At 41.4% G+C, this 26,324-nt stretch overlaps 1 protein-coding gene across 1 annotated transcript in view; it reads right to left on the reverse strand.

The window, feature by feature from the left end:
• Window positions 1-25,766, reverse strand: part of LOC132427739 (annexin A10) — a 42,978-nt gene extending 17,212 nt beyond the window's left edge. The window contains exons 1-3 of the mRNA XM_060015383.1: window positions 25,665-25,766; window positions 20,076-20,157; window positions 13,680-13,774 (exon numbers count right to left, since the gene is read on the reverse strand). Of these exons, the coding sequence (XP_059871366.1) occupies window positions 13,680-13,774; window positions 20,076-20,157; window positions 25,665-25,766 (279 nt within the window). The remainder of the gene's footprint in view (window positions 1-13,679; window positions 13,775-20,075; window positions 20,158-25,664) is intronic.
• Between the last annotated feature and the right edge of the window lie 558 nt (window positions 25,767-26,324).

Genomic DNA, 26,324 nt, shown 5'->3' on the forward strand with positions numbered 1-26,324 from the left:
ATTCAATAAGGCATAATAAATAAGCTTTGTTACAATAAAAACGAAATAGTCATAATTTTCATTTTATTTAGTATAATCTGGAAGCACGTTTCCTATACTGTGGGTTTTCTTTTTTAACAAATAAAAGCATCATCCACAAGGTGGTAATTGGTAACAGAGAGAATCTATTGAATTTGCGCCCAGGTCAGTGCAATTTGTTTAATGAGCAGTTAATAGGTGTCTGGAGTTGTGGCAGGTGCTTGGAGTAGATAGATATAAGGCTTATAAGATCACTTCCTCATGGAGCTGGTAGTCTAGTTAATTCCCTCATTCACCATCGACTGTTTCTAATCCCTTTACCAAATAGTCCTGACGGTGCTATTAGGAGACAGGTGATAGCAATGGATAAAGCTGACGTGAACATCTGAGCTCGTGAAGGCTTTGTTCTCATGCTTCCATGAGCTCAATACATCTTTTTTGAAGGAAAGATGGCAGTGTATTCAATGAGTGTTTATTTCTCTTTCCCAGACATGGTGGTAGGAGCTGGAGAAAAATAACACAGGGTCTCTGTTTTCAAGAGGACCAACATCCCATAAACCCAGACGTAGCGTAAGTAAAAATGTGAGCTAATGTTTTCGAAGGCTCTGATCTTCATTTTTCACTTTATAAAATCCTAAAGCAGTAGTTCAAGAGAGATCTAAGAATTCAGATAAGATATCAGAATGGCCTTACAGGATCAGAGGACACAAGACACAGTTACACAAGGAAGGACAAGTAGCATGGAGATAGGAGTTCAGGTGCCATTTGTGATGGTTGATTTTATGTCAGCTTGGATGGGCCATGGCACCCGGATATTTGGTCAAACGTTCTTCTAGATGTTTCTGTGAAGGTATTTAAAAAAATTTTTTTTTAAATTGAAGTATAGCTGATTTACAATGTTGTGTTTGTTACTGCGGTACAGCAAAGTGACTCAGTTATACATGTATATGCATTCTTTTTTCCTATTTTTTTCCATTATGGTTTATCCCAGGATATTGAATATAGTTCCCTGTGCTCTACAGTAGGACCTTGTTGTTTATCCATCATATTTATAATAGTTTGCATCTGCTAACCCCAAACTGCCAGCCCATGCCTCCCCCACCCCCCTCCCACTTGGCAACCACAAGTCTGTTCTCTATGTCTGTGAGTCTGTTTCTGTTTAATAGATAATGTCATTTGTGTTGTATTTTAGATTCCACATATAAATGATATCATATGGTGTCTTTCTCTTTCTGACTTACTTCACTTAGTATGACAATCTCTATCATATCATGTTGCTGCAAATGGCATGATTTCATTCTTTTTTTATGGCTGAGCAGTATTCCATTGTATATATGGACCACATCCTGTGAAGGTATTTTTTAGATGATTAACATTTACATCAGTGGACTTTGAGTAAAGCAGATTACTCTCCACCATGTGGGTGGGTCTCATTCAGTCAGCTGAAGACTTTATAAGAAAAGATTGATTTTCCTTCAAGAATTCTACCAGCAGACGGCCTTTGGAACTGAGCGGCTACCCTCTCTGAGGCTCTAGCCTACCGCAGTCTCTGCTGGCCTGCTGTGTGTATTGGGGCTTGCAGGCCTCTGTAATCACGTGAGCTAATTCCTCAAAATTTCTCTCTCTCTACACATCTATTGACATCGTTCCCAACAGTGAGGACCTTGCATAGTTGGAACAGCATGTGGTTGAGATGTTTCCTTCAATATGGCTCATAATGTGCCTCTCACAGGTGTTTATTCTCCCACTACAACAAAATTAACTTCAAACTAACAATAAAAATATAGCTGGAGAATCCCAAATGTTTGGAAATTTCAAAATGCACTTTTGTATGATCCAAATCTCAAAGAATATATCACAAGGGAGTTAGAAAATACTTTTAATTTAATGAAGGTGAAAATGCAACATGTCAAAATTTGTGAGATGTGGTGAAGATAGTAATTGAAGATACACTTTTAGCTTTAAATATTTATGTTAGAAGAGAAATATACAGTCAATTACCTAATCTTCCACCTCAAAAAATCTAGAAAAAGGAAGAGTAAATTAAGTCCAGGATAAGAAGGAAGGAAATAAGAATAAGATCAGAAATCAATGAAACTGAAAATTAATAAATACTAGAAAATGTGAATGAAATCAAAATGTAATTTTCTGAAAAGATGAGTAATGTTAATAAAATTCGAATTAGACTGACAAGAAAAAAAATACAAAAATATTGGCAAAGTAAGAGTGACATATACAAATACTACAGACATTAAAGGAAAAAAGAATATTATGAACATATTTATAACACTATATATGTAAGTGAAATATAGCTGATTTACAATGTTGTGTTAGTTTCAAGTGTAGAGCAAAGTGATTCAGTTATACATATATATATATTTTATTTTTTTCCAAATTCTTTTCCCTTATAGGTTATTACAAAATATTGAGTAGCGTTCCCTCTGCTATACAGTAGGTCCTTGTTGTTTATCTATTCTATATATAGTAGTGTGTGTCTGTTAATCCCATACTACTAATTTATCCCTCCCTCTCCAACCTTGGCAATCACAAGTCTATTCTCTGGGCTGTCAGTCTGTTTCTGTTTTGTAAATACGTTCATTTGTGTCATATTTTAGATTCCACATATAAGTGATATCATATGATATTTGTCTTTCTGTTTTACTTCACTTAGTGTAATTATTTCTAGGTCCATCCATGTCGCTGGAAATGGCATTATTTCATTCGTTTTCATGGCTGAGTAATATTCCATTGTATATATGTAGCACATCTTTATCCATTCATCTGTCGATGGACATTTAGGTTACTTCCATGTTTTGGCTATTGTTAATAGTGCTGCAGTGAACATTGGGGTGCATGTATCCTTTTGAATTATGCCATCATCAAAAAGTCTACAAATAACTGCTGGAGAGGCTGCTCACCACCTATAGGTTATGTTTATTGCCTTGCTGGTGCATCCCTAGAAGCTGCCTGTGGCTGCATCACAGAAACAGCCAAGCAGAAGCTAAGGCTTGACTTGCTGGAGAGGGTGTGGAGGAAAGGGAACCCTCCTGCACTGTCGGTGGGAATGTAAACTGGTGCAGCCACTATGGAGAACAGTATGGAGGTTCCTTAAAAAACAAAAATAGAGTTACCGTATGACCCAGCAAACCAATTCCTCAGCATAGATCTGCAGAAAACCATAATTCAAAGATACACCACTGTATTTTAAAATTTAGTTGAAATGGTTCGATTCCTTGACAGACACAAATTACCAGAATAAACTCAAGGAGAGTTTGAAACTCAGTCGAAATTTCCTTATATTTATTTTGAAAAACTGGATTCACAATTAACCCACACGCTTAATCTCTAGACCCGGGTGAAATCACTTGATACAATCTATGAAACATTTAAGGTGGAAGTAAAATCCACTCTACACAAAATCTTGTAGAAAGCAGCAGATGAAAGAATACTTCTCAATTTACTTTATGTGACTAGTGCTGTCCTAATACCAAAAAAAAAAAAAAAACCCAAAACAAACCAAAAAACCAACAAAAAATTAAATCCAGCGCAGTGCCTTAAAGGTTTAAATGCAAACAGACCAATGGAATAGACTTTTATGTAGAGAGTAAAGGGTCCTGGAAGCTGATGGAAAGATAGAAATGTTAGAATTATCATTACTTTTGCGAGACTTCCTCTGACCCTCGGGGAAGCTGATCATTTCTTTGCCACCGCTGCTCCACCCTCGCACTTACTACACCAGATTTAATGACCATATTATATGCATTTATGTCCCCCCAACGTCTATCAGACACGGACTTTCTCACAAATGTCCCCAAATCCATCATCTCGCTCTGGCACAGTGCTGAGTACTCAGATGTGCAGAGTACGTGGTATATAATGTATAAATGAACATGTGAACAAGTGCGAGAATAAAGGAATAAATGTGGGAGGAGAAAGCCCTGAATTTACTGATTAAATGTAAAAGACAAAGGCAATGGCCTGGGCACTGCAAAATCTTCCATTTGATCTTCAGTCACTTTTTGGGTCCGTATCCCTCCCAAACATTCATAACAGCATCTTCCCTTATTTCACCTGTGATCGCCTTGGGCGCTGACCCTGAACACCCGTGCGGTTTCCACTGCTGATAGGGATCAGCGCGGCCGCTAGATGGCGCGGGGGAGCTTTGCTTTGGAGCGCAAGTGTGCGTGCGTGCGTCTGTGCGTGCGCGTATGCGTGTGCGTGCGCGTATGCGTGTGCGTGCGTGCGTGTGTACATGGCTCTAGCAAACTGATTTCATAAGGTAGCTCGAGGAAGTCAGAGAATTTGAGTGGAACAGGTAGTGCCAGGCGTCTTCCCAACCCGTCGCGCCCAGGCCTGGGGGTGGCGTGTGGTTCCGGTCCTGGCCGAGCATCAGCTGTGAGGTGACAGGTAGGTGCCCTTACTTCTGTGTCTGCTTCCCGTCTGTACAGTGAGAATTCTAACAGCACCCACCTCATAGCATTGGCCTTAACAGAATATATTTAACTCAGGTGGAATTCTTAAAATATTTTCTGGGAGGTATGAGGCACTCAAAATATCTACCCCCCCCCAAATATTAGGTAATTTGCTGCAGATTAAAAATGGCTGATACTAGCTGCTTCCTCTCTCCCCTCTTTCTGTCTCTCTGCACCCCAGAAGTTTGCGTGTTACACTGCATTTCTCACACGTTACCAATATCCATTGTCAGTAAATTCTATGGTCTCTAACTTACATCCAGAAACTGACGATTTTGTCCCACTTTTACCGCCATGACCCTGGCTTCGGCACCGTCGTGGCTCCTTACGACAATGCAGCAGCCTCCGAGTGAGTCCCCTTCTGCCCTTACACCTGTCCTCCCCACACACACCTGACAGGTGCTCCTGGAAGAATGCCGATCAGCTAGTCACTCCTCTGCAGAAACACCCTTTGCCACTCCCAACTCCAGGATGAGTTACAGCTACTTCGGTGCAGCTGAGCTCGGGATAAGCAAACATGCAGGTGTTTTATGCGATGGTCACCAAGGCGCACGATGTCCCCTTGGCCAATCTGTGCCCTCACCTCCTGCCCCTCCTCTCCCTGCTCCCGACCCGCCTCCACCCCCTGGGCTTCCGGTGGCTCCTGGCACAGCAGACCTGCCCCCTCAGGGCCATTGCTTTCTCCTCCCTGTAGCTTGAATGTTCCTTCTCTAGCCCAGCACGTGGCTCGCCCCTTGGACTTCTTCACAGAGCCTGCCATCGTCAGGCTATTTACAGTTACCGTAAGTCCTCTACATACGAACGTTCACGGTGTGAACTTTCAGAGATGCGAATGTGCCCAGAGAAAGAAGAGAGAGAGAGAAGAAGTAACTGAAGAACCGAAGAGGTTCACGACGCAGGAAACGGCAAGGGGATTTTCTCTATCTGAGGAGGCACTGTTAGTTTCTGAGGCACAGAACCCGAACGTAGAACGGTACACGAAGGTTGCAGCAGCCGTTCAGAATGCAATCCAGTGCTACCGTGTCATCTATGACGAGAAAAAAAGAGCTACTACCCAGACATCACTGGATCGTTCTTTCAAGAGAGTAGATAGAAGTGAATCCAGCAAGGAACCAGAGCTTGTGCCATCAGCGTCAGGCGTGAGTGAAATTGCAGCTCGCCCCCCGTCCCCAATTGCTGACGATCCTTCAGCTCTGCCATCTCCCACCGCCTCTCCCCGCTCCAGTCAGTAACTCTTCTTGCCTGTTCCCTCGATACCAGCCCCTGGATGCCAGCTGTTGTACTGGACTACTGTACTTTACAAGGGACTGTACTGTAAGATTAAAAAGCTTTTCTCTATTTTTTGTGTTTCTTTGTTTTTTATGTATTCTTTGTGTGAAGAGTATTATAAACCTATGACAGTACATACTATACAGCCGACTGTGTCAGTGGGGTTCCTAGGCTAACTTTGCTGGACTTACGAACAAATCGGACTTGCGAACGCGCTCTGGGAACGGAACTCGTTCGCACGTGGGGGACTTACTGGCCACTTGGTCCGCCAGCACTCCCTGTCCTTCTCACCAGGCTTCATCTTTTCTCCAGAGCACTAGTCCCTTCTAACAGGACACGTTTCACTTCTGTCTCACCAGGTAAAGACCCTGGCAGGACTTTTGGTCTGTTTTATTCATGGCAGTTTCTCCAGCCGTAGCACGGTGCCAGCTACACAGCATTGGTATAAAATAATGAACGAATGGGTCCACTTGTATTTCCTCAGTTGTTTGTTTGGAGGCATTGGCTGCTCAAGGAAAAACAAGCAACGTTCCCCATCTGCACGCACTTTGATTTCATGGAGGGGCTGGAACTCAGGAATTACAGTGCCCTTGCACTGCAAATGGGCAAAGAGTGCTACAGTGGTTTTTCAGGGCATCACAAGAACATATCACTTTCATTTGCGAAGATACATGTTGAATAATATGTTTAAGTAGCTAAACTTTGCAAGTTCAAAGAGGAGCCTTCAAACACATTCTCTAGTTAGAGTCTTAAATTCTCTCTGGGAGGGATAGAAATAGCTTTGCCAATGCAACCTTTGGAGTGTGCCTTTCCCCAGGCCGACTGCCTCTGCTTTCTTGTTTGCCCTACAGGGACGCTATGGACCTCACAGCTTGGCCCTGCATTAGGCTAATGAGTACATGCTGTTCAAGCTGGGCTGCTCTGAGCTCCTGGGGGCTGCAGGTGGGCCACCCACAGCAATTCCGACAGCTCCATTTAAACAAAGTAACATGGCGGTTCCTTTTCCTTTCTTCTTTTTACCTTTATCGAATTGTGTGCACTCAGGGGCAAGACATAGAAGGATGACTAGCACTCTGTCTGATATGCTCAGGGGAGTAGTTTTATATGCTTTTAACTTGTATGCCTTTTCTGTTATCATAAAAAAAATACTTGCTGTTGAAACACTCTGTGATGTAGGCCTGTACAAAGTGTAACTTAGAAGTTGTCTTCATTCTACCCCCACTGGTATTCATTGTGTAAATACTTGGGCAATTTTATATTATAAAAACACTTGTGCAAGCTGCTTTGTCACTGTGCAGTGATAAGTAAATTTTTTAAAAATGTATTTATTTATATTGAAGTAAGTTGATTTATTATATTGTGTTAGTTTCAAGTATACAGCAAAGTGATTCAGTTATAGGTTACTACAGGATGTTGAATATAGTTCCCTGTGTTATACAGTAAACCCTTGTTGTTTATTTTATATATTCAGCGTGTATCTGTTAATCCCAAACTCCTAATTTATCCCTTTCCTCCACTCCCTTTCCCCTTTGGTAACCATAAGTTTGTTTTCTATTCTGTGAGTCTGTTTCTGTTTTTTATATAGATTCATTTGTACTATTTTTTAGATTCCACATGTAAGTGATATCATATGACATTTGTCTTTCTCTGTCTGACTTAACTTCACTTAGTATGGTCACCTCTAGGTCCATCCATGTTGCTGCAAATGACATTATTTCATTCTTTTTTATGGCTGAGTAATATTCCATTGTATATATGTACCACATCTTCTTTATCCATTCCCCTGTTATTGGAAATTTAGGTTATTTCCATGTCCTGGCTATTGTAAACAGTGCTGCAGTGAACATTGGGGTGCATGTATCTTTTCAAATTAAAGTTTTCATGTTTTCCAGATATATGCCCAGGAATGGGATTGCAGGATTATATGGTAACTCTATTTTTAGTTTTTTGAGGAACCTCCATACTGTTTTCCATAGTGGCTGCAACAATTTACATTCCCTTTTCTCCACACTCTCTCCAGCATTTGTTATTTGTAAATTTTTATTGGTGGCTATTCTGACTGGTGTGTGGTGATACCTCATTGTGGTTTTTATTTGCATTTCTCTAATAATTAGTGATGTTGAACATCTTTTCATATACATATCGGCCATTTGTATGTCTTCTTTTGAGAAATGTTTATTTAGGTATTCTGCCTATTTTTTGATTGGGTTGGTTTTTTGTTTGTTTGTTTTGATATTGAGCTCTATGAGCCGTTTGTATATTTTGGAAATTAAACCCTTGTCTGTTGCATCCTTTGCAAATATTTTCTCCCAGTCCATAGGTTGTCTTTTTGTTTTGTTTGTGATTTCCTTTGCTGCACAAAAGCTTTTAAGGTTGATTAGGTCCCATTTGTTTATTTTTGCTTTTATTTCTTTGCCTTGGGAGATTGATCTAAGAAAATATTGCTAGGATTTATGTCAGAGAATATTTTGCCTATGTTCTCTTCTAGGAGTGTTATGGTACCATGTCTTATATATAAGCTTTACGCCATTTGGAGTTTATTTTTATGTATGGTGTGAGGGAGTGTTCTAACTTCATTGATTTACGTGTGGCTGTCCAGCTTTCCCAACACCACTTGTTAAAGAGACTGTCTTTTCTCCACTGTGTATTCTTGCCTCCTTTGTTGAAGATTAATTGACTGTATGTGTGTGGATTTATTTTTGGGCTCTCTCTTCTGTTCTGTTGATTCATATATCTGTTTATGTGCCAATATCACACTGTCTTGATTACTGTAGCTTTGTAGTATTGTCCAAAGTCTGGGAGGCTTATGCCTCCAGTTTTTTTCTTTTTTCTCAGGATTGCTTTGGCAATTCTGGGTCTTCCGTGGTTCCATATAAATTTTAAGATTATTTGTTCTAATTCTGTGAAAAGTGTCATGGGTAATTTGATAGGGATCACATTAAATGATAGGGGAGTATGGCCATTTTTTTTTTTTTTTTTTTGCAGTAGTCGGGCCTCTCACTGCTGCAGCCTCTCCCATTGCGGAGCACAGGCTCCGGACGCGCAGGCTCAGCGGCCATGGCTCACAGGCCCAGCCGCTCCGCGGCATGTGGGATCTTCCCAGACCGGGGCACGAACCCATGTCCCCTGCGTCGGCAGGCGGACTCTCAACAACTGCGCCACCAGGGAAGCCCTCTCCTCTTTCATTTCTTATTTTGTTTATTTGGGTTCTCTCTCGTTTCTTCTTGGTGAGCCTGACTACAGGTTTGTTGATTTTTTGTTTATCCTTTGAAAAAACCAGTTCTTGGTTTTACTGATTTTTTTTCTATTGATTATCTCTATTTATTTCCTCTCTGATCTTTAATATTTCATTCCTTTTGCTAACTTTGGGTTTTGTTTTTTCTTCTTTTTCTAGTTCTTTTAGGTGGTAGGTTAAGTTGTTAATTTAAGATTTTTCTTGTTTCTTGAGGAAGGCCTGTATCACTGTGAACTTCTCTCTTGTAACTGCCTTTGCTGCATCCCATAGGTTTTGTAAGGCTGTGTTTTCTTTGCCATTTGTCTCGAGGTATTTTCTGATTTCCTCTTTGATTTCATCATTGACCCATTTGTTTTTCAGTAGCATGTTGTTTAGTCTGCATGTGATAATTTCCCCATTCTTTCTGTGGTTGATTTCTAGTTTTATGCCGTTGTGGTCAGAAAAGAGGCTTGAAATAATTTCTCTCCTCTTAAATTTCTTGAGGCTTGTTTTGTTCCTAGTATGTGATGTATACTAGAGAATGTGTATTCTGGCATTTTTTTGGATGTAGTGTCCTGTAGATGTCAATTAAGTTAAACTGTTCCATTGTGTCATTTAGGGTCTCTGTTGCTTTACTGATTTTCTGTCTGGAAGATCTGTCCATTGATGTCAGTGGGGTGTTAAAGTCTCCTACTATATTGTATTTTTGTCAGTTTCTCCCTTCATATCTGTTAGCATTTGTTTTATGTATTTAGGTGCTCCTATATTGGGTGCATATATGTTAATGAGTGGAATATCCTTTTGTATTGATCCTCTTTATCGTTATATAGTGTCCTTCGTTGTCTTTCTTTATGGCCTTTGTTTTAAAGTGTATTTTGTCTGACATGAGTATAGCTACCGCTGCTTTCTTGTCATTTCCATTTGCATGAAATATCTTTTCCGACCCCTCACTTGTAATCTGTGTGACTTGTGCCCTAAAGTGAGTCCTTGTAGGCAGCATATTGTAGGTTCTTGTTTTTATCCAATCTGCTACTCTGTGTCTTTTTAACAGAGCGTTTGGCCTATAGACATTTAAAGTAATTTTTGATAAGTATGTATTTATTGCCATTTCAAACCTTGTTTTCCAGTTGATTTTGTGTTTCTCTTTTGTTCCTTTCTTCTTTTTGTTTTTTCTTTTGCGATTTGATGATTTTCTTTTGTATTATGCTTGAGCTCCTTTCTTTTTGGTTTTTGTGAATCTCTTGTATGTGTTTTATTTGTAATTACCCTGATTTTCAAGTATGTTAACCCTTAACCATACCTAACTGCTTTAGACCGATAGTCATATAAGCTCAAACACATTCTAAAAGTTCTACATTTTCTTACTCGCCTTCCCACATTTTGTAATTTTGACATCCTATTTTTATCTTCATGTTTATTCTTTTGCTGTTAATGGTAGTTACAATCACTTTTACAAAAATTTTTGATTGTTTTTAATCTATGTATTGGCCAATTTAAGTGATTTTCAGTCCTTTTATATATTTGCCTTTCCTGTTACGTTTTTCCTTTTCTTATAGATTGTTGTTTCTTTTCTCTTTTGAGAAAACCTTGCAATATTTCTTTTAGGATAGATTTAACATTGCTATATTCTTTTAGCTTTTTCTTGTCTGAGATCCTTTTTCTTTCTGTTCTAAATGATAATCATGCTGGGTAGAGTATCCAAGTTTGCAGATTTTTGCCTTTCAGGACTTTGAATATATATTGCCACTCCCTCTGGCCTGCAAAGTTTCTGCAGAGAGATCAGCTGATAGCCTTATGGGAGTTCCCTTTGTGTTTCTTTTGCTGCCTTTAGAATCCTCTCTTTGTCTTTCACTTTTGCCATTTCAATTATGATGTTCCTTGGTGTGAGTCTTTTTGCATTCATCTTGTTTGGGACCCTCTGTGCTTCATGTTCCTGGATAGCTGTTTCCTTCTTTAGGTTTGGGAAGTTTTTAGCCATAATTTCTTCAAATACATTTTCAATCCCCTTTCTTCTTTTTTCTCCTTCTGGGATCCCTATTTAGCATAGGTTGGTACACTTTATATTATCCCATAGGTCTCGTATGTTGCTTTTTTTATTTGTCTTTTTGTCTGCTGTTCTGATTGGGTGATTTCCATTACTCTGTCTTCCAGATCACTTATTTGTTCTTCTGCATTATTTAGTCCGCTATTCATGGCTTTTAGCTCAGTTTTTGTCTCAGCAATTGAGCTGTCTAATTTTGACTGGCTCCTTTGTATAGTTTCTAGTTGCTTGTTACAGTGATCTGCGTTTCTATCGAAATTTTTCTTAATTCCTTTAGCATTTGTATTACCTCCTTTTTGAACTTGGGAGCTGTTAGACAGGAGTCAAATATATAATAATACGTATTTATGGAACATGCCTAGAATTGTACCTTACTCGGTAGCTAAGAAAATAATTCCCTCTAATCTTGATTATTCACATTAATAAAAAAATAGGAATATCAATGATTAACATACAAGAAATCTATAAACTCTCCCGCAGAAAGGGAAAGCCAGCAGAAGACACACCTTGTCCAGGTGGAAGAAATCATTCTGAACGTGAGCACTGGGGGAGGTCAAGGGGCCCTCACCAAGGTCAGGCAGGGTGACCCGGGGCAGCCAGAGCAGGGAATGAGGGAGAAGGGAAATGTAGGCAGTTTGTGAATGTTCTTTTTAACTATTGGATTCTAAAGTGATGTTTTTCTTTTTCTCCTTTGTTTTTAGAGGCAGAGTGGAATTCTATAAATGCAGTGCCTGTTCTGTGTCAGACCCAGGCAGGACTCTGGAGGGAAGGATGGCGGCCAGTAACCCGGTCCCTGATTTCCAGGAGGTGATGGTCGAGGGGTCAGGAGGTAAGTAAACCTGAACCCCTGGCGGGGAGGAGGACAGCATGACCCCCTGACCTGGGCGCCTGCAGGAGAGGATGGGGCAGCAGCTGGAGAGGATGTGGTGCAACGGTGTCAGGTGTCAGGGATGCGTGTCTAGGGTGGCCTGGCTGTGCAAGTCTGGGCCCTGGAATACACGGAGGACCAGGCGGGCCAGGCAGCCTGCTGTCAGTTTGCAGACCGCAGGGCCTGCCTTTGATGTGGCGGATGAAGCAGGAGGTGGTGAGCCGGCTTGAGGTGCGGAGCAGAGAGGGGCTGGGGGACTCGGTGAGCCTGTGGGCAGGTGGGTTGAATTCGGTGCCCAGATGGGTATTTGTGAGGGGAATTGAGATTAATGCTCAGGGATTAAAGCAAGAAAGTGGAGTTTTAGATTTGGACTCTTTCTGACTTCAATTTGGGGGGTACGCAGGGGAAGGGCTGGGGGGCAGCAGCTCTGGGGGCGAGGGGCATTTCCACATCCATCTGGGTAACACATGGTGAGGGCCCAAATCAGGACAGTGTGAGCCAGGGACACGGGACAGGAAAAGTGACTCTGAGACCTGGTAACTGATGTCTGACGGGGCATTTCAGAGCAGAGAGGCCCCTATCAGCTCGCCTAAGGGTTCCTAAGTTCCCCGGTGCCCAGGGACCTCAGCACAGGGGATCTGACCACTCTGAGACCTTGGGCGTGTGGTAAGTGCTCTACCCTGGAGGATCCGTTGTTCGATGAGTTGTAAGCACCTCATTTCTGAATTATTTGAATCTGTTTTAGGGTAATTTTGTAGAGAGTGATAAAGTAATGCTGTTACCGAAGTTAACCTGATCTATGAAAAGCACAGATGTATGCAAAGTTTTGGGTTAAAAGTTTACTGAAAAATGACCTCTCTTATGGCAGTATGCATATCAAAACAATATTGGATTACTAATGCCGCAACTTGTATAGCTTTTACATGCTCTTTCAAAAGAGAACTAGCACTGGTGTCATTGGAACATAAGAAAAGTAACAGTTTTACCTGGAGAAAAAGCAAAACTGGTTTCCAGCTACGGCTTAATTCAGCCAATTTCATGAGCAGTGGGGGCTTTTTGGACTCGTCATTCATTCTAAAGCAGAGGTATACCTTTGTTTTGCGTACCGTAGGTGTTGAGACTGAGGTTTGGAGATGGAGTACGTTTTTAAGGACTAACGTTACAGAGAAAGATTTATGATGGCGTTTCATGGATAAGGCTCAGTTGACAAAGAAATTGCTGTTGCAGGTCCTTTTGGCCTGAAGAGTTTCTGTTCTGAATCTGTGGTGTAAATGCATAACAAAAGAAAGCTTTAATGCCGCTTGCTTTGAAATTGGGGGCGGTGACTTTAAAGCCCTGTGGGTAGTTTGATTGCCCGAAACTATTTTTAAGCGCAAGGGCAGCTGTGGGAAGGAAAGCTAGTGGGGAATTTGCTTGGGTTGAGAGGTGGGTGAGGACCTCTGGAGAAATGCAGGAAAAGATCTTATTTGGGGGCCTTGGATTTTCAGCCCCTTGTGCACCTTCCCTAGAGCCTGACGCAGGGGTGTTTTCAGCCTAACTGGACCAGTGGTGGTGTCGGGCTACCAGAACTTTCACTTCATGAAGCTGAACAGTTTCTGAGAAAGGGCTGGTGGGATCACAGGCACATTGATGTGTCTCTTTCCGACATCCTGTGCAACACATTTGAGGCAGAAGAACCGTTTCTGATGTTTGGTGAAGTCGGGAGCCTTTGTAATCAGAGGCTGAAAAGGCTAACGGTACCAGTTCTGAGGCTTCTCAGGAATTTCCTTGGAAAGGGGTGGGGAGGGAGTGACTCACCCGGCCGAAGGTGCTCAGGTAGGCCTCCGCGATCACCAGCCTCTGCGCGTTGCAGCGCTGGGTCAGGATGTCGATCAGCAGGTCCTTGTCGCAGCCTGGAAAAGGGGCGTATTTGGAGAGTCGTGAGACTGCTACCCTGCAGGTAGGAAGAACTCAGTGTCCAGGGATCAAAGGCAGCATGCAAGCTTGTCCCCGTGTTGCTTCCATCAGGCAGGGAACGATTCCAACTCAGATGGAGGTCACAGGGCAGCCCCTGACATGGCGAGGGACCTCCCGTCTCTCCTCTTGATGCTACAACTACAGATTTTCCTTCAAAAGGATTCAATAAAAATACAGAGGAGTGAAGAATGTGGTCTTTCTTCTACCACCCCTCCTACCCCACCAACAAAAGGCTTTCCTGGACGCCAAGCTGATTCCTGTTTGAATTGGCCACGTGTCTTTCTTACTGTACGGTTTGATATGACTTACAACAAATGTACATTAAGACAAAAGTAACTGCTGTGGTGCTGATGTCAGCAGGTGAGAGGATCCCGGTCATTGTCTCCTTTGGAGAAAGAATCCCACAAAGAGACATTGTAAAGCAGGCACAGAGTTCATTGGAAGCACAGTATGAGAAAAAAGAAGCGATTTATTTAGAGCAGAAGCAAAGCACAGATACACACCCAGAGAAGAGTGCAGGAGTCCTGAATGAGGAGAGTGGATTTAAATCACTTATTCGGGACAGTTCTTCCAGGTCTCTGTTCTCCTCTGGCCAATTATCTCCCTTCTTCTCCCACATCTGACCTGTCTCAGGGCCCTCCCGGTATGTGTGCACATCTTTTTGCCAAGATGGATTCCAGCGCTGAGGCTGACGGGAGGTCTGACAACACATATTATGGGGTAGTGCCCCCTCCCTTTTTGACCCCCTGAGGAGCCTCTCTGTGCATGTGCGCTTGGAGAGGTTTCCCTGACCTCAGGAGATGTGATAGTCATGGTCATCTCACCTCTTCAGCAGAGCTCAGCTCCTGCCATTAACTTTGTCCTTGGAGTGTCAGGGGAAAACAGAGCTCCAGTTGAGTCCACTTGACAAACCCCAGCTGCTCAGCCCAGGGAAGCATCTGCCTCATACCTCAGTCCAGACCCCAACAGAAGGAAGAGTCCTGGGGAAGGGGCTGTGAGGGGGGGACCATGCCCCTGCCCAGGGGTGGGCGGCCCCTCCCCATAACAGAGGCTCTGCTCCTGGGCTCTGAGGCCCCGCTTCCTCCTGCACCAACCCATGAACTTGAAAAAACGCCTGAATGCACAGCTGCTTCAGGGAAATTTAGCTGCAATGTTAGTGGCGGTAGAGTAACCAAGGTGTTAGCATCCCCTCAGCTTGACCAAAATCCAGACAAACTTCTCCTGATTAGAAGCCTTTGACCTCTTTCCTTCCTCCTTTCTTTCTTTCTCTTTCTTCCTTCCTTCCTTCCTTCCTTCCTTCCTTTCTTTCTTTCCTTCCTTCCTTCCTTCTTTCTTTTCTTTCTTCCTTCCTTCCTTCCTTCCTTCCTTCTTTTTTTCTGAGAGCATTTACTTCAGAAAACTTGCAGTTGTAAATTCTTTCTTTTCCCCTCAAGACATAAATCTTGTCCCAACCACCTGCCAGTTTTAATGCCCAGAAATGCCTTTCTGAAGGACTTGGGATGCATCCCTTTGAAATACAATCGCCAGGAAAGATAGAGCCACTGCCTCCCAGCCTCTGTGGCAGGCAGGACCCTGAGTACCAATGAGCAGCCTCAGAAGTCCTCATTGTGTTGACCAAGGCCCCCGCCCCTGTGACCTCTAGAACATCCCAGGGCTCAGACCTCGCCTGCCTTTTGTTTCAGAGGAGCTGAGTTCAGTCTCTCTCCTCTTTCATAAAGGCTTCCCTGCCTGTTGAATTCTGTGTGGTATACTTTCCCTTTGACAAATGATGGAGATGAGGAGAAGAATGAGTTGAAAGTGCTAGGATGTTAAGCAGATCATCTTTTTGGAAGTTAAAGCCATCCTGGATGTGTTCGGATCATGGGAGTGTGATGAGCTGCATGTGAAAACGTCCAGTGAATGAGGGCACAGGACTGGATATACACGGATGACCATGCCTGGAAGAACCCAAAGGGGGAGCGAGGTATTTATGCAGGGGAGAGAAATGGTCCGGCAGCTGCAGAATGGAGGGAGGGAGGCAGAGGATCAGCTCCAGAGCCTGGGATTTCGGGTTTGGGAGCAAAGGCAGCCTGTAGAGAAAGGCACAGAGCATCAGGTTCACGGGGCCCCAGGTTCAGCGCTGGAGCCAAGGGACATTAGGTGGTTCTGAAGGGACCTGCTGACTGCGTGATGGGCGGTCCAGAGGAACGTATTTTTAATAATAAACAGAAGGTTTTTCAATTGGATCCATTGTTGATTTTGCTGTCGTCACACCTTTGTAATTTTTGTAGCCTTCTGGTTTTCGTTGTTGTTCTGTCGGGATTATCCACAACCTACCTCTCTGAATTACTCTCCATTTTTCAAAGTTCATAGCAACTCTGGCTCATTTATCCTTCTAGAGATATTTCAGAGTAATATCATATGGATCTCAAAAATATTATTAAAATTTCAATTAAAATAACTGTAAACTTAGGAATCGATTTAGAGAAATTATATTTCTGTCACTAACATGATGAATCTGTTGAATTAATTATGTGTTTTTCTTTTCTAAAAGACTTAGTAAAGATTTGTAGAGTTTTTACAAATAACAAGAAACTTGATTTTGTTGAAATTATTCATATTTGCATTTCTATTGATATTTCAAGCTATATTATTTTTGCTTTGTTTCTTAACACATAATTGCTTAATGAAGTAAATGATGTCAAATTTTATGTTGACTTTGTATCCAGAAAAATTATTGAACTCTCACAGTTTTTAATAATGCTTTTGCTTGATTACCTTGGATTTTGAGATATATTAATAATGTCCTCTGCAATTTCAGAGAATTTTGATTTGTTTTTTAGAATCATCGTATCTATTTCTCTTTCTTGTCCTGTTATATTAGGGGCAGGAATTTCTAGATAATTCCTATCCGACGGTTTAACAGAAAAATCTGACATGATGAACCGTAGCAGTCTTATAGGTTTTTATGATGTACAGTTGATTCTTGTTACTAGTGAAAGGTTTCTACAAAGTCACAGTCTTATAGCAGTCTTATAGGTTTTTATGATGTACAGTTGATTCTTGTTATTAGTGAAAGGTTTCTACAAAGTCACCGTGAGCATGAATTAGTAAATGCTGAACGACTGCTTCTAGGGGAAATATAGGAAAACTCAGCCGCTAGGAATAGAGGGAAACTCCCTCCACTTCTGTAAAGAAGGTCTACACACACCCTACGGCTCACATCATATTGGTGGTCAGTGAGGGCTGGGGCAGGTGAGGACGCCTAGTCTAAGTAGCACCCAGTGTTTCACAAAGATTCATTTTGTCCTGGACGCAGCTTTACCGTGAGTTAGGCATATAGGTTAAAAATAGTTCCCCTTCCCAGGATCTCATAGGCATGATCTGGAAATTATATATATTAACTGAGACAAAAGAAACACAGTTGTTCTAAGAGTGCGTGGGTAGGGAAGTAGCTTGTCGCAGTTAGGACTTGGCAAGTGGACTGCGCTGTTAGACATCGTTACCTGAGAGGTACTGCTTTTCCTTGGTGAATTGTTATACAACTTAAGACAATTTTTGTTAAAACTACTCATTTCCATTTGCGTCAGAGAATATTTTTGCTTTCTGATTTTTCTATGTAAGACACAGTAGCCAAGTCAAAAACCAACAAGTGAGACTACATTAAGCTCAAAAGCTTCTGCAGAGCAAGAGAAACAATCAACAAAGTGAAAAGGCAACCTATAGAATGGGAGAAAATACTTGCAAATCATATACCTGATAAGGAGTTGATAGCTGCAATGTATCAGGAGCTCATACAACTCAATAGTAAAAAAAATAATAATAATAATCTGATTGAAAAACATGGGCAAAGGACCTGAATAGACATTTTTCCCAAGAAGGTGTACAGATGGCCAAGAAGTACACGAAAAGCTGCTCAACATCACTAATCATCAGGGAAATGCAAATCAAAACCACAGTGAGATATCACCTCTCACCTGTCAGAACGGCCATCATCTGAAAGACAAGAGATAAAAAGTGTTGGCAAGGATGTGGAGAAAGGGGAACCCTCCTGCACTGTTGGTGGGCATGTAAATTGGTGCAACCACTATGGAAAACGTTACGGAGGTTCCTCAAAAAATTAAAAATAGAGCTACCATGTGATCCAGTAGTTCCACTCCTGGGTATTTATCCACAGGAAATGAAATTGCTATCTTGCAGAGTTATCTCCACCCCCATGCTCATTACAGCATTATTCACAATCGCTGAGACATGGAAACCACTTAGGTGTCCCATCGACAAAGGAATGAACAAAGAAAATATGATACACACAATGGAATATTACTCAGCCACAGAAAGAAGGAAATCCTGCCATTTGTGACAACATGGATGAATCTTGAAGGCGTTACGCGAAATGAAATAAGACAGAGAAATGCAGATACTGTATGATCTCACATACATGGAATCCACAATAGCTGAATTCATAGAAACAACCAGGGGCTGGGGAATGGAGGAAAGGGGGAGGTGACAGTCAAAGTGTACAGACTTCCAGTTATAAGAGGAGTAAGTTCTGGGGATCTAACATCCGTCATGGTGACTACAGTTAACAATACTGTATTGCATACTTGAAAGTGGCTAAGAGAGTAGAGGGTAAATGTTCTCACCATAACAATAATGACAAAAATGGTAATTCTGTGAGAGGAAGGATGTGTAAACTAACCTTATTGTGTTGACCATTTAGCAAAATATACGTCTTTGAAATCATCACATGGTACACTTTAAACTTACACAATGTTATAGGTCATTTGTGTCTCAGCAAAGCTGGAAAAACCCCACAGTAGCCGAGGAAAACATTTGCAATTGTCGTTTTCGATTGCCCTTTGCCAGGGGCATCAGGATGGATAGACTTTCACAGCATCTTGAGCTGTGTTCTTGCTTTGTCGTACTAGAGCAGAGGTGTGCCGTCAAACCCCAAACCTCCTGAAATTCTTCAGCTAAAACACTGACGAGCAAAAACCTACCTACAAGGGTCAAAATGAATCCAAATTCTGACCCTAAAATTGCGATGACAGGAAAATTGAAACTGGCACAAAGAAGAATTTTCAGTGAATAGATTGCTCTGATTTATAGTTTTAAAGCAAAAATTATTCTCCTGAAGAAAAAGTTAATCCATAACTGTTCGGTGCCCTGTCTCCAGATTTTTCTAGCGATGATTAATATTTTTAAAGGCATAAGCATTGCGGACTCTTAATGTTGACTTTAGAGCACATTCAAAGTCCTTTATTGTTTTCCTCCAGGGTCCTGCTAGTGCACACACACACACACACACACACACACACACAGTATAGCTTGTGTAAAGATGACCTTGTCTTCAAAGCTGAGAGCTTGCTTTCTCATGAAAGGCTTTTTATGTTTCATGCAAACGTTTCCTTTCTGTTGTCAGTGTTCATCTTCGTGCTCACCAGAAGTCTCCTTAGGACAGGTTGGATGTTTAACAGCTCCATGTCATATCTTAAAGATTAAATCTTTTTTAAAAGAACTCAACAATTTCCCACTTCTCTCTACATTTCTTTCCTAAACTCTAGTTCATTCACTGGACATGCACTTACAAGCACCTGACCCAGCCTCCCGCCCTGGGAGCTCAGAGGCCAGTCAGCAGGTGACGGGGGTGGGGGGAGGGGACAGGCCTGGTGGAGGTGGGGTCAGAGGCAGGACCTTGCAGAAGCAGGTGCTGGGCTTGGGACGACTGATGAGTTTGGAGGGCAAAGAAGGGTTCAAAGAGGAAGGCTCAATTGAAGGGGTTCCTGAAGGAAGAGAATTTGAATTCCAAGTAGATGGGAGAAGAATATAGCCTTCCAGGCAGGGGGATTACTGGGCCAATTTGCAGGGATGTGGAAAAGCAGATCCCCCGGGGGAGCAGCAGGAAGTCTGACTTGGCTGGATGTGGGAGTCTCAAAGGAAACAGGCTAGAAAACAAACAAGGGCAAAAAAAGGATGTTTATCCCAGATTAAGTTTTTTGGTTTGGAATTTCATTTAGTTGTTAGGCATTTAAGCATCTAAGGCAAAAACATGTCAAGGTCAGATCTGCAATTGCGAGAGGCAATTCTGTTGATCTTTTCTATTATTTTCTTGTTCTACTTTTTTGCCCAGCTTTTTGTTTGAATCAGTGTTTGCTTTCTGTTAGACATCAGCTGTTTACACCCATATTACAGTCTTAAGACAAGGTAAAGCACAGGAAAAAAATGATCAAGAAAGGTGCTAGAAATCACCAGGCTTACCAAATCCCTGGAGTGCTTCCCCCAGCATTTGGGCATCCATCATGGGGTTGAAATTGGGAGCTGGGAAGATGGTTCCCTGCACCTGGTGGGGAGAGTCAGAGAGAAAGGGATTGCAGTAATGCACACCAAAGGTTTCAACATTTTTTTAGATAAATAAAAACAAAAGTACATTCTGTATGTTTGAATTACTCTAAGACATACACACGGGTCTATTAAACAAATGTGTTAATCGTATGTCAATTGCAGAGACTTAATTGTGTTCTTCTAGTCTATTGGCTTCTCCTGCACTGGCATCTATTGTTCATCTAGGAAACGGAGAAACTAGAACTAATAGTAGAAGAGTGTAAGAATCAAATAAATACATGTCTTCTTAGTAAACAGTAAGCATTTTCTTAGGAATTGGAGACTATTTTATAGAAACTGAAAAGAGATGAATTGTGGGGATTCATCCCATTTAAATGAGTTATAAGTGGCAGTTAACCACCACAGCTTTTTTTTTTTAACAATTCAGAGGCCCTGAAATCATATTAGAGGAAATTGAAACATTTGAATTTGGATTAGGGATTCATGATGAAGACAGGGCAGAGATTTTTGGCAAAGCCTCTGCAGCTACAGAGGAAGACGTGAACTGATAATTCTCTGTTTCAGTTCTCATTCATGCTAATAATAAAATGGCAGAAGGCTTTGAGTCGCTTATTTGAGACAGAGCCAGCAGGACTGGGCTCTGTAGGATGACACTCAGACCACCAAAGTGTATTAAGAAGGGGAGCTCTCCCCTGTTTGTCGTGAGTTTGCCCAGAAACATTGGGAAAAATGTCTTCCTGTAGAAAACAGGTCTCCAGGCCTTCAGCGGGCAGGTTCACCGAGCTCTTTTGCAGCAGGTGAAGTTTTCCAGGGCCCATCATCTAACAGCAGAAAATTAATTAATTGATGAGCAAAAGACTGGACCGAACTTCTAGTCCAAGAAATATGCATATACCGATGCCAAAATATTTATGAAAAGATTTTTGGGGGATTAAGAAAACTGTTCACTTGAGTTAAAACTAAGAATTCAATTCCATTTGTATTCCGCTTGACTGATGTTGATAAACAGGAAGCTGCCTGTTTGAAGTAGACTGGAAACCATAGAGTAGTTGTAATATGGACATATTTTCGTACGTAGAAGTACAACCAAGGTAGTGAAACATTCTTCTTAAATCCTAGACGGACAGACATATGTAATTAAAATATGAACACAGTTTGCATCTTATGATGCCCGTGCCTGAGTTTACAAACCAATGTCCAATTTGCTTCTAATAGTTCAAGCTTCTTGGCAATGATCCAGAAACTAAGTTCTCTTGAGTCAACCCATGATTCTAGAAGCTATTTATTAGGAGACATCATGAATTTTATCTCCCTTATTCACTAGCCAGTCCCATTGGCTGAGATTCTATCAGGAAAACAGACTATGATTCTTCTTATATTTACTAAATTAAGTTCAGAGATCAGATTCTAAAATTAATTTCCTGATTGAGTTCTCCTCACCTCAGTCATTTTGTTTTGAATCTTATAACCCTAGAGAAATTTAAGATTTAAACTTTTGAAAGAAGAGCCATGCCTTTAAATGTAAAATTTCTTTTCTGCTATTTGTCACTGCCTTTTACTAAATCCTTTTTGTCTGTGTAGCTTTTTCTGTTTTTTTTTTTTCATTGGAAATATTAAAGGTTTTTTGAGGCATGGGAAAGAGGTAACTTTAGTTCCCTGTTTCAGGAGTTAGAAGGCTTGTTTGGACAAGTCTGGAGGGGCAGTAGCATTCATGCCTGGTGACCTTAGTCTTGCTGTGTGCTCTCAACCAAAGGACTGTTGTAAAGTATAAAAGAGAAAATGTATTTGAAAACAATGGGACATATTGTTAAATAAGTGTAAGTTACCTAGGCAATTTCAGCACTGAGTGTGGAAATGTCCATCACAAAACAGAACATTTCATTCCTGGCCGGGCTAGGATCCCCCAGTTTTCTACTGGAGTATGTGCTACAAAATGAAACTGTTTATCTTTTGCACAAAAAAAACAAATGAAAGATAGAAAAAAGAAAGAAAAAAGCTCTGAAAGTTATACATAAAGTTGGAACTGCCTATAGTGATTTATCAGACACAATTTGTATGTGAAATAAGAGTCCACAGTTTTTTTAATCCTTATATAGACTACTAGTACAATGTATTTTTACAGTGTAGTGCAAAAATTATTATTCATTTATTTATTACAGTTCCAATATCCTTAGTCACTTAAAATGATCTCCTTATCAATTGGCCTTAAACGAATACACTAAAAATGTTTTTTTTAAGAAAACATTGTGAATGTTTAGTAATTCAGGAAATAGTTTTATAGTACTTGTCATTCATGCCCATTTATATAGCGTATTAAATCATTGTGTTCATTTTATGTCAATTATACTTCAGTTAAGCTCAAGTGAGCAGTACTATTCCATGTAAGACACGTACTTAGTGTTCCTTTTACTTATTTTCTCATTGGGATGCTGACTTTGTCTTTTAATGGTCATATTTTTCCAGTTTCATTGGGGTATAATTGACATAGAACATTGTGCAAGTTTAAGGTACACAGTGTGACCTGATCCACGTGTACACTGTGAAGTGATCCCCACGGTAAGGTGGGTTAACACACCCCTCACCTTGCACGTCCCTTTTTTCTGATGAGGACATTTAAGACCTATGCTCCTAGCAGCTTTCCTGTATACAAGACAGTGTTGAAAACTGGATGTGATGAACTGGGAGATTGGGATTGACATATATACACTAATATGTATAAAATGGATACCTAATGAGAACGTGCTGTATCAAAACATAAATAAAATTAAATTAAAAAAAAAAGAAAACTGGAGTCACCGTGCTGTACATGACATCCCAGGACTTGTTCACCTCAAAACCGGGAGTCTGTACCTCTGACCAACATCGTCCCTGACAATCACCATCCGTCAGGGGCCATTTTGACTGAACTGACCAGTTAAGCTAAGGAAACAGTTCAGTTACCAGTTTTAACTTTGTCCCCTGAATTAAACAAGTATTTGAAAAAATTAATTGATTGATTAATTGCTTTGGGCCTTAAAACTTTTTTCAAGTGATTACAGTGTACCTGTAGGTATGTGTTCCTCTATTTTCTTTGGACTGTTTTCCAATATTTGTGCTCGGCCGCATTCTGTGCATCCTCACACCCAACACCAGGCTCCCTGATGACGTCAGTCTACACTGAGAGCTTCTTAAACTTACCTACCACTCACTGACCTTTTATTTTTCATTAGTGTCTTGCATTTTTCTATTTGATACAGTTCTTTTTTTTTTTTTTTTCGCGGTACGCGGGCCTCTCACTATTGTGGACTCTCCCGCGGTGGAACGCAGGTTCCAGACGCGCAGGCCCAGCGGCCATGGCTCACGGGCCCAGCCGCTCCGCGGCATGTGGGATCTTCGCGGACCAGGGCATGAACCCGTGTCCCCCGCATCGGCAGGCGGACCCCCAACCACTGCGCCACCAGGGAAGCCCCTCTTTTTTTTTTTATTATTGAAGTACCATTGATTTACAATGTTGTGTTGATTTCTGCCGTACAGCAAAGTGACTCAGTTATACATATATATACATTCTTTTTTATATCCTTTTCCATTATGATTCATCTCAGGATATTGAATAGAGTTCCCTGTGCTCTACAATAGGACCTTGTTGTTTATCCATCCTGTATGTACCGGTTTGCGTCTGCTAATCCCAAACCCCGAGTCCATCCCTCCCCCACCTCGCCTCCCCCTTGGCAACCACAAGTCTGTTCTCTGTGTCTGTGAGTCGGGTTTTATTTCGTAGATAAGTTCATTTGTTGATACAGTTCTTAAAGTTGGGGCTTTGCCTATGTCAAGTACAGTATTGTTTTATAATTTGCTGCCATACAAGTAGTTGTTCTGTGGCTTCATTCCTTATCCTTCTAGTTATATTTTACGTCCCTTGTCTGCAGAGGGTACCTCAAAACTATGCGTGATTTTCTGTGCAGTGAGACATCTTTTTAAAATGTTCTCATTCACTGGTGATGTCACTTAAGTTAAATGATTGCTTTAAAAAAATTCATTAATGAGATTTTTGGCCAAATGACCTGGCTTTATATATAATTAATATGATAAACTTTGTTTGTTTTTTTTTTACAAATACAGAATGTACATGAATTAATCAGATTCTTGAAGTCATTATACTGATCATATTTATTGTTTGTATCAGGAAAACTGAAGAGAGACAAACAGATCAGACAAATGAGAATTGTCCTGGAGAAGAGGGTGTGGGGTGGGAGACGGGCCTAGTTAATGGGGCACGTCTGGCTTGACAGTGACTCGGGTGGGAAGCAAAGATAGAGGTGAGCTGTCACGTGATTACCAAGGGACATGGAGTGTTTTTTTAAGCAAGAGAGTGAAATAATCTGATTGGAGTTCCACTCTACAGCCACTTAAAGAAAGAAACCAAAAGAAGTGATAGAGGTTGTAGGCATGGCTAATTCAGAACCTCTAGCAGGTATAATGCACAGCTGAACTGAAGCAGACTGTGTGTTCTTGATGAATGCAGTTTTGCTTGTTGACCGAGAGTAAGTTAACTTACTAATTTTTGAGGTGTATTTTAAGTTAACCCAGTCACGTTAGTTTAACCTTCTGAAAGAGTAAGAGACTGTCGTGTCAGGTATTTCTCAGCGTGTATACCTTTTAAAGCAAAGTCCTTTTTAATGTACGTGTTCCTAATTTGTTCACATCTTAGAGCAGAATGGAAATTTTGAAAAAGTGGACACTTTCCAATGTGACATGAAAATAATGTGTATATGGTAAAATTATTTTTTTACCTTGAAAATGGTCAGATTTAGAAATAGAATCACTTGTCGCAGGCAAAGTAAGTCCCAGTGTCTGTCATTTCCATTTGAACTCTCACCAGAAGGTGATCAAAATATAATCTTTGCTTCTAGTCATTTGCGAATTTAGGTTTTGACAGAGGAATAAAAAACACTCCCTTTTTACATGACAGAATAAACTGTGTCATGAACTCACTGTGCAGGAGATCATGAGTGATTGGAAGATTTAAAATTGGTTCCAGAATCTACCCCCTGAGCAAATAATGAACGGAGTTCTTTAACTGACAGAATTTCACAATTATTGTCTGGAACTGAATACAGACTGGAAAAGTCACATATAGACGGCTCATGAAGTTGATAAACACATGTTCATCATCTCATATCAATAAATACATGGATAATGCGTATTTCACTCATTCATAGTGACCCAGGGGCCCGGGGTCCATAAACCCATGTTGCTTCTTATTCAACACCCGCATTGTAGTCCTTTCTCTCATCTGGCTTTTAAGTCACCCTCATCCCGACCACCTGAGAACCTAAAGAGTTTGGACTTTGAAATGTCAGCTGGACTGACTGGGCACCTGCCAGCATGTGGGTTTCAGCGAATAATTCAGCTTTGTTTCGGTGTAACGGAGATTCTTAGATTTCTAGTGAACTGAGGGTTTTTGGAGCCCTCTGAGGAAATCCTACAGAAGTCCTGGGCCTCCGTTACCATAGGGCACATACTCACCTTTGGAGCACTGGCCCCTGGATCTCCAAACGCCCTGAACCCCACTCTCCTTTGACTTCTGTCTGACAAGAGCTTCCTGAACGGTTTCAGTGGCTTCAGCATGACCAGCCCTAGGGGTTGAGTAACCAGTGTGTTAACCCACCCTCTCTCATCTTCCACGAGTGTGTCCTTTAGTCCAGTCCCGTCCGTCCTCTCCCCACAATACCTTCCACGGGGCCCCCTTGTCTTAACCTCTGCTACTGCCCCCTTTACCCCTTCCCCCGGGTCGCACCCAACGAGCTGTTCCCTCAGCCAGAATGGTCCTTCCCAAGATCAGACACGTCCTGTGTCCTTCTCTGCCTAAGTCCTTCCTGCCCAGAGCAGTGCTTCTCTGTTTTCTACTCTGGCCCACGGGGTGGTTGATTTTCACATGAAAGAAACATCCCCGGGAGCACCTAGGTTTACAAACACATCCCAGTGTGCTAGCCTTGAGGACACTGCAGTGTCGTCCACTCAACAGAGTATATAGTCGTAGGTCGGGGTGAGAATATCATATATTGGGCAAAACGTGAGTGTATAGAATAGAAAAAGACGTTCGAGCTTTGACTCGTTGGTCTTGATGGGAGTATTTTCAGTGTTTGCGGCAACTCGTTCCCATGACTGAGAACAGATGACTGGGGG

The sequence above is a fragment of the Delphinus delphis genome, chromosome 6, assembly GCF_949987515.2.
Source record: "Delphinus delphis chromosome 6, mDelDel1.2, whole genome shotgun sequence".
Taxonomy (NCBI): domain Eukaryota; kingdom Metazoa; phylum Chordata; class Mammalia; order Artiodactyla; family Delphinidae; genus Delphinus; species Delphinus delphis.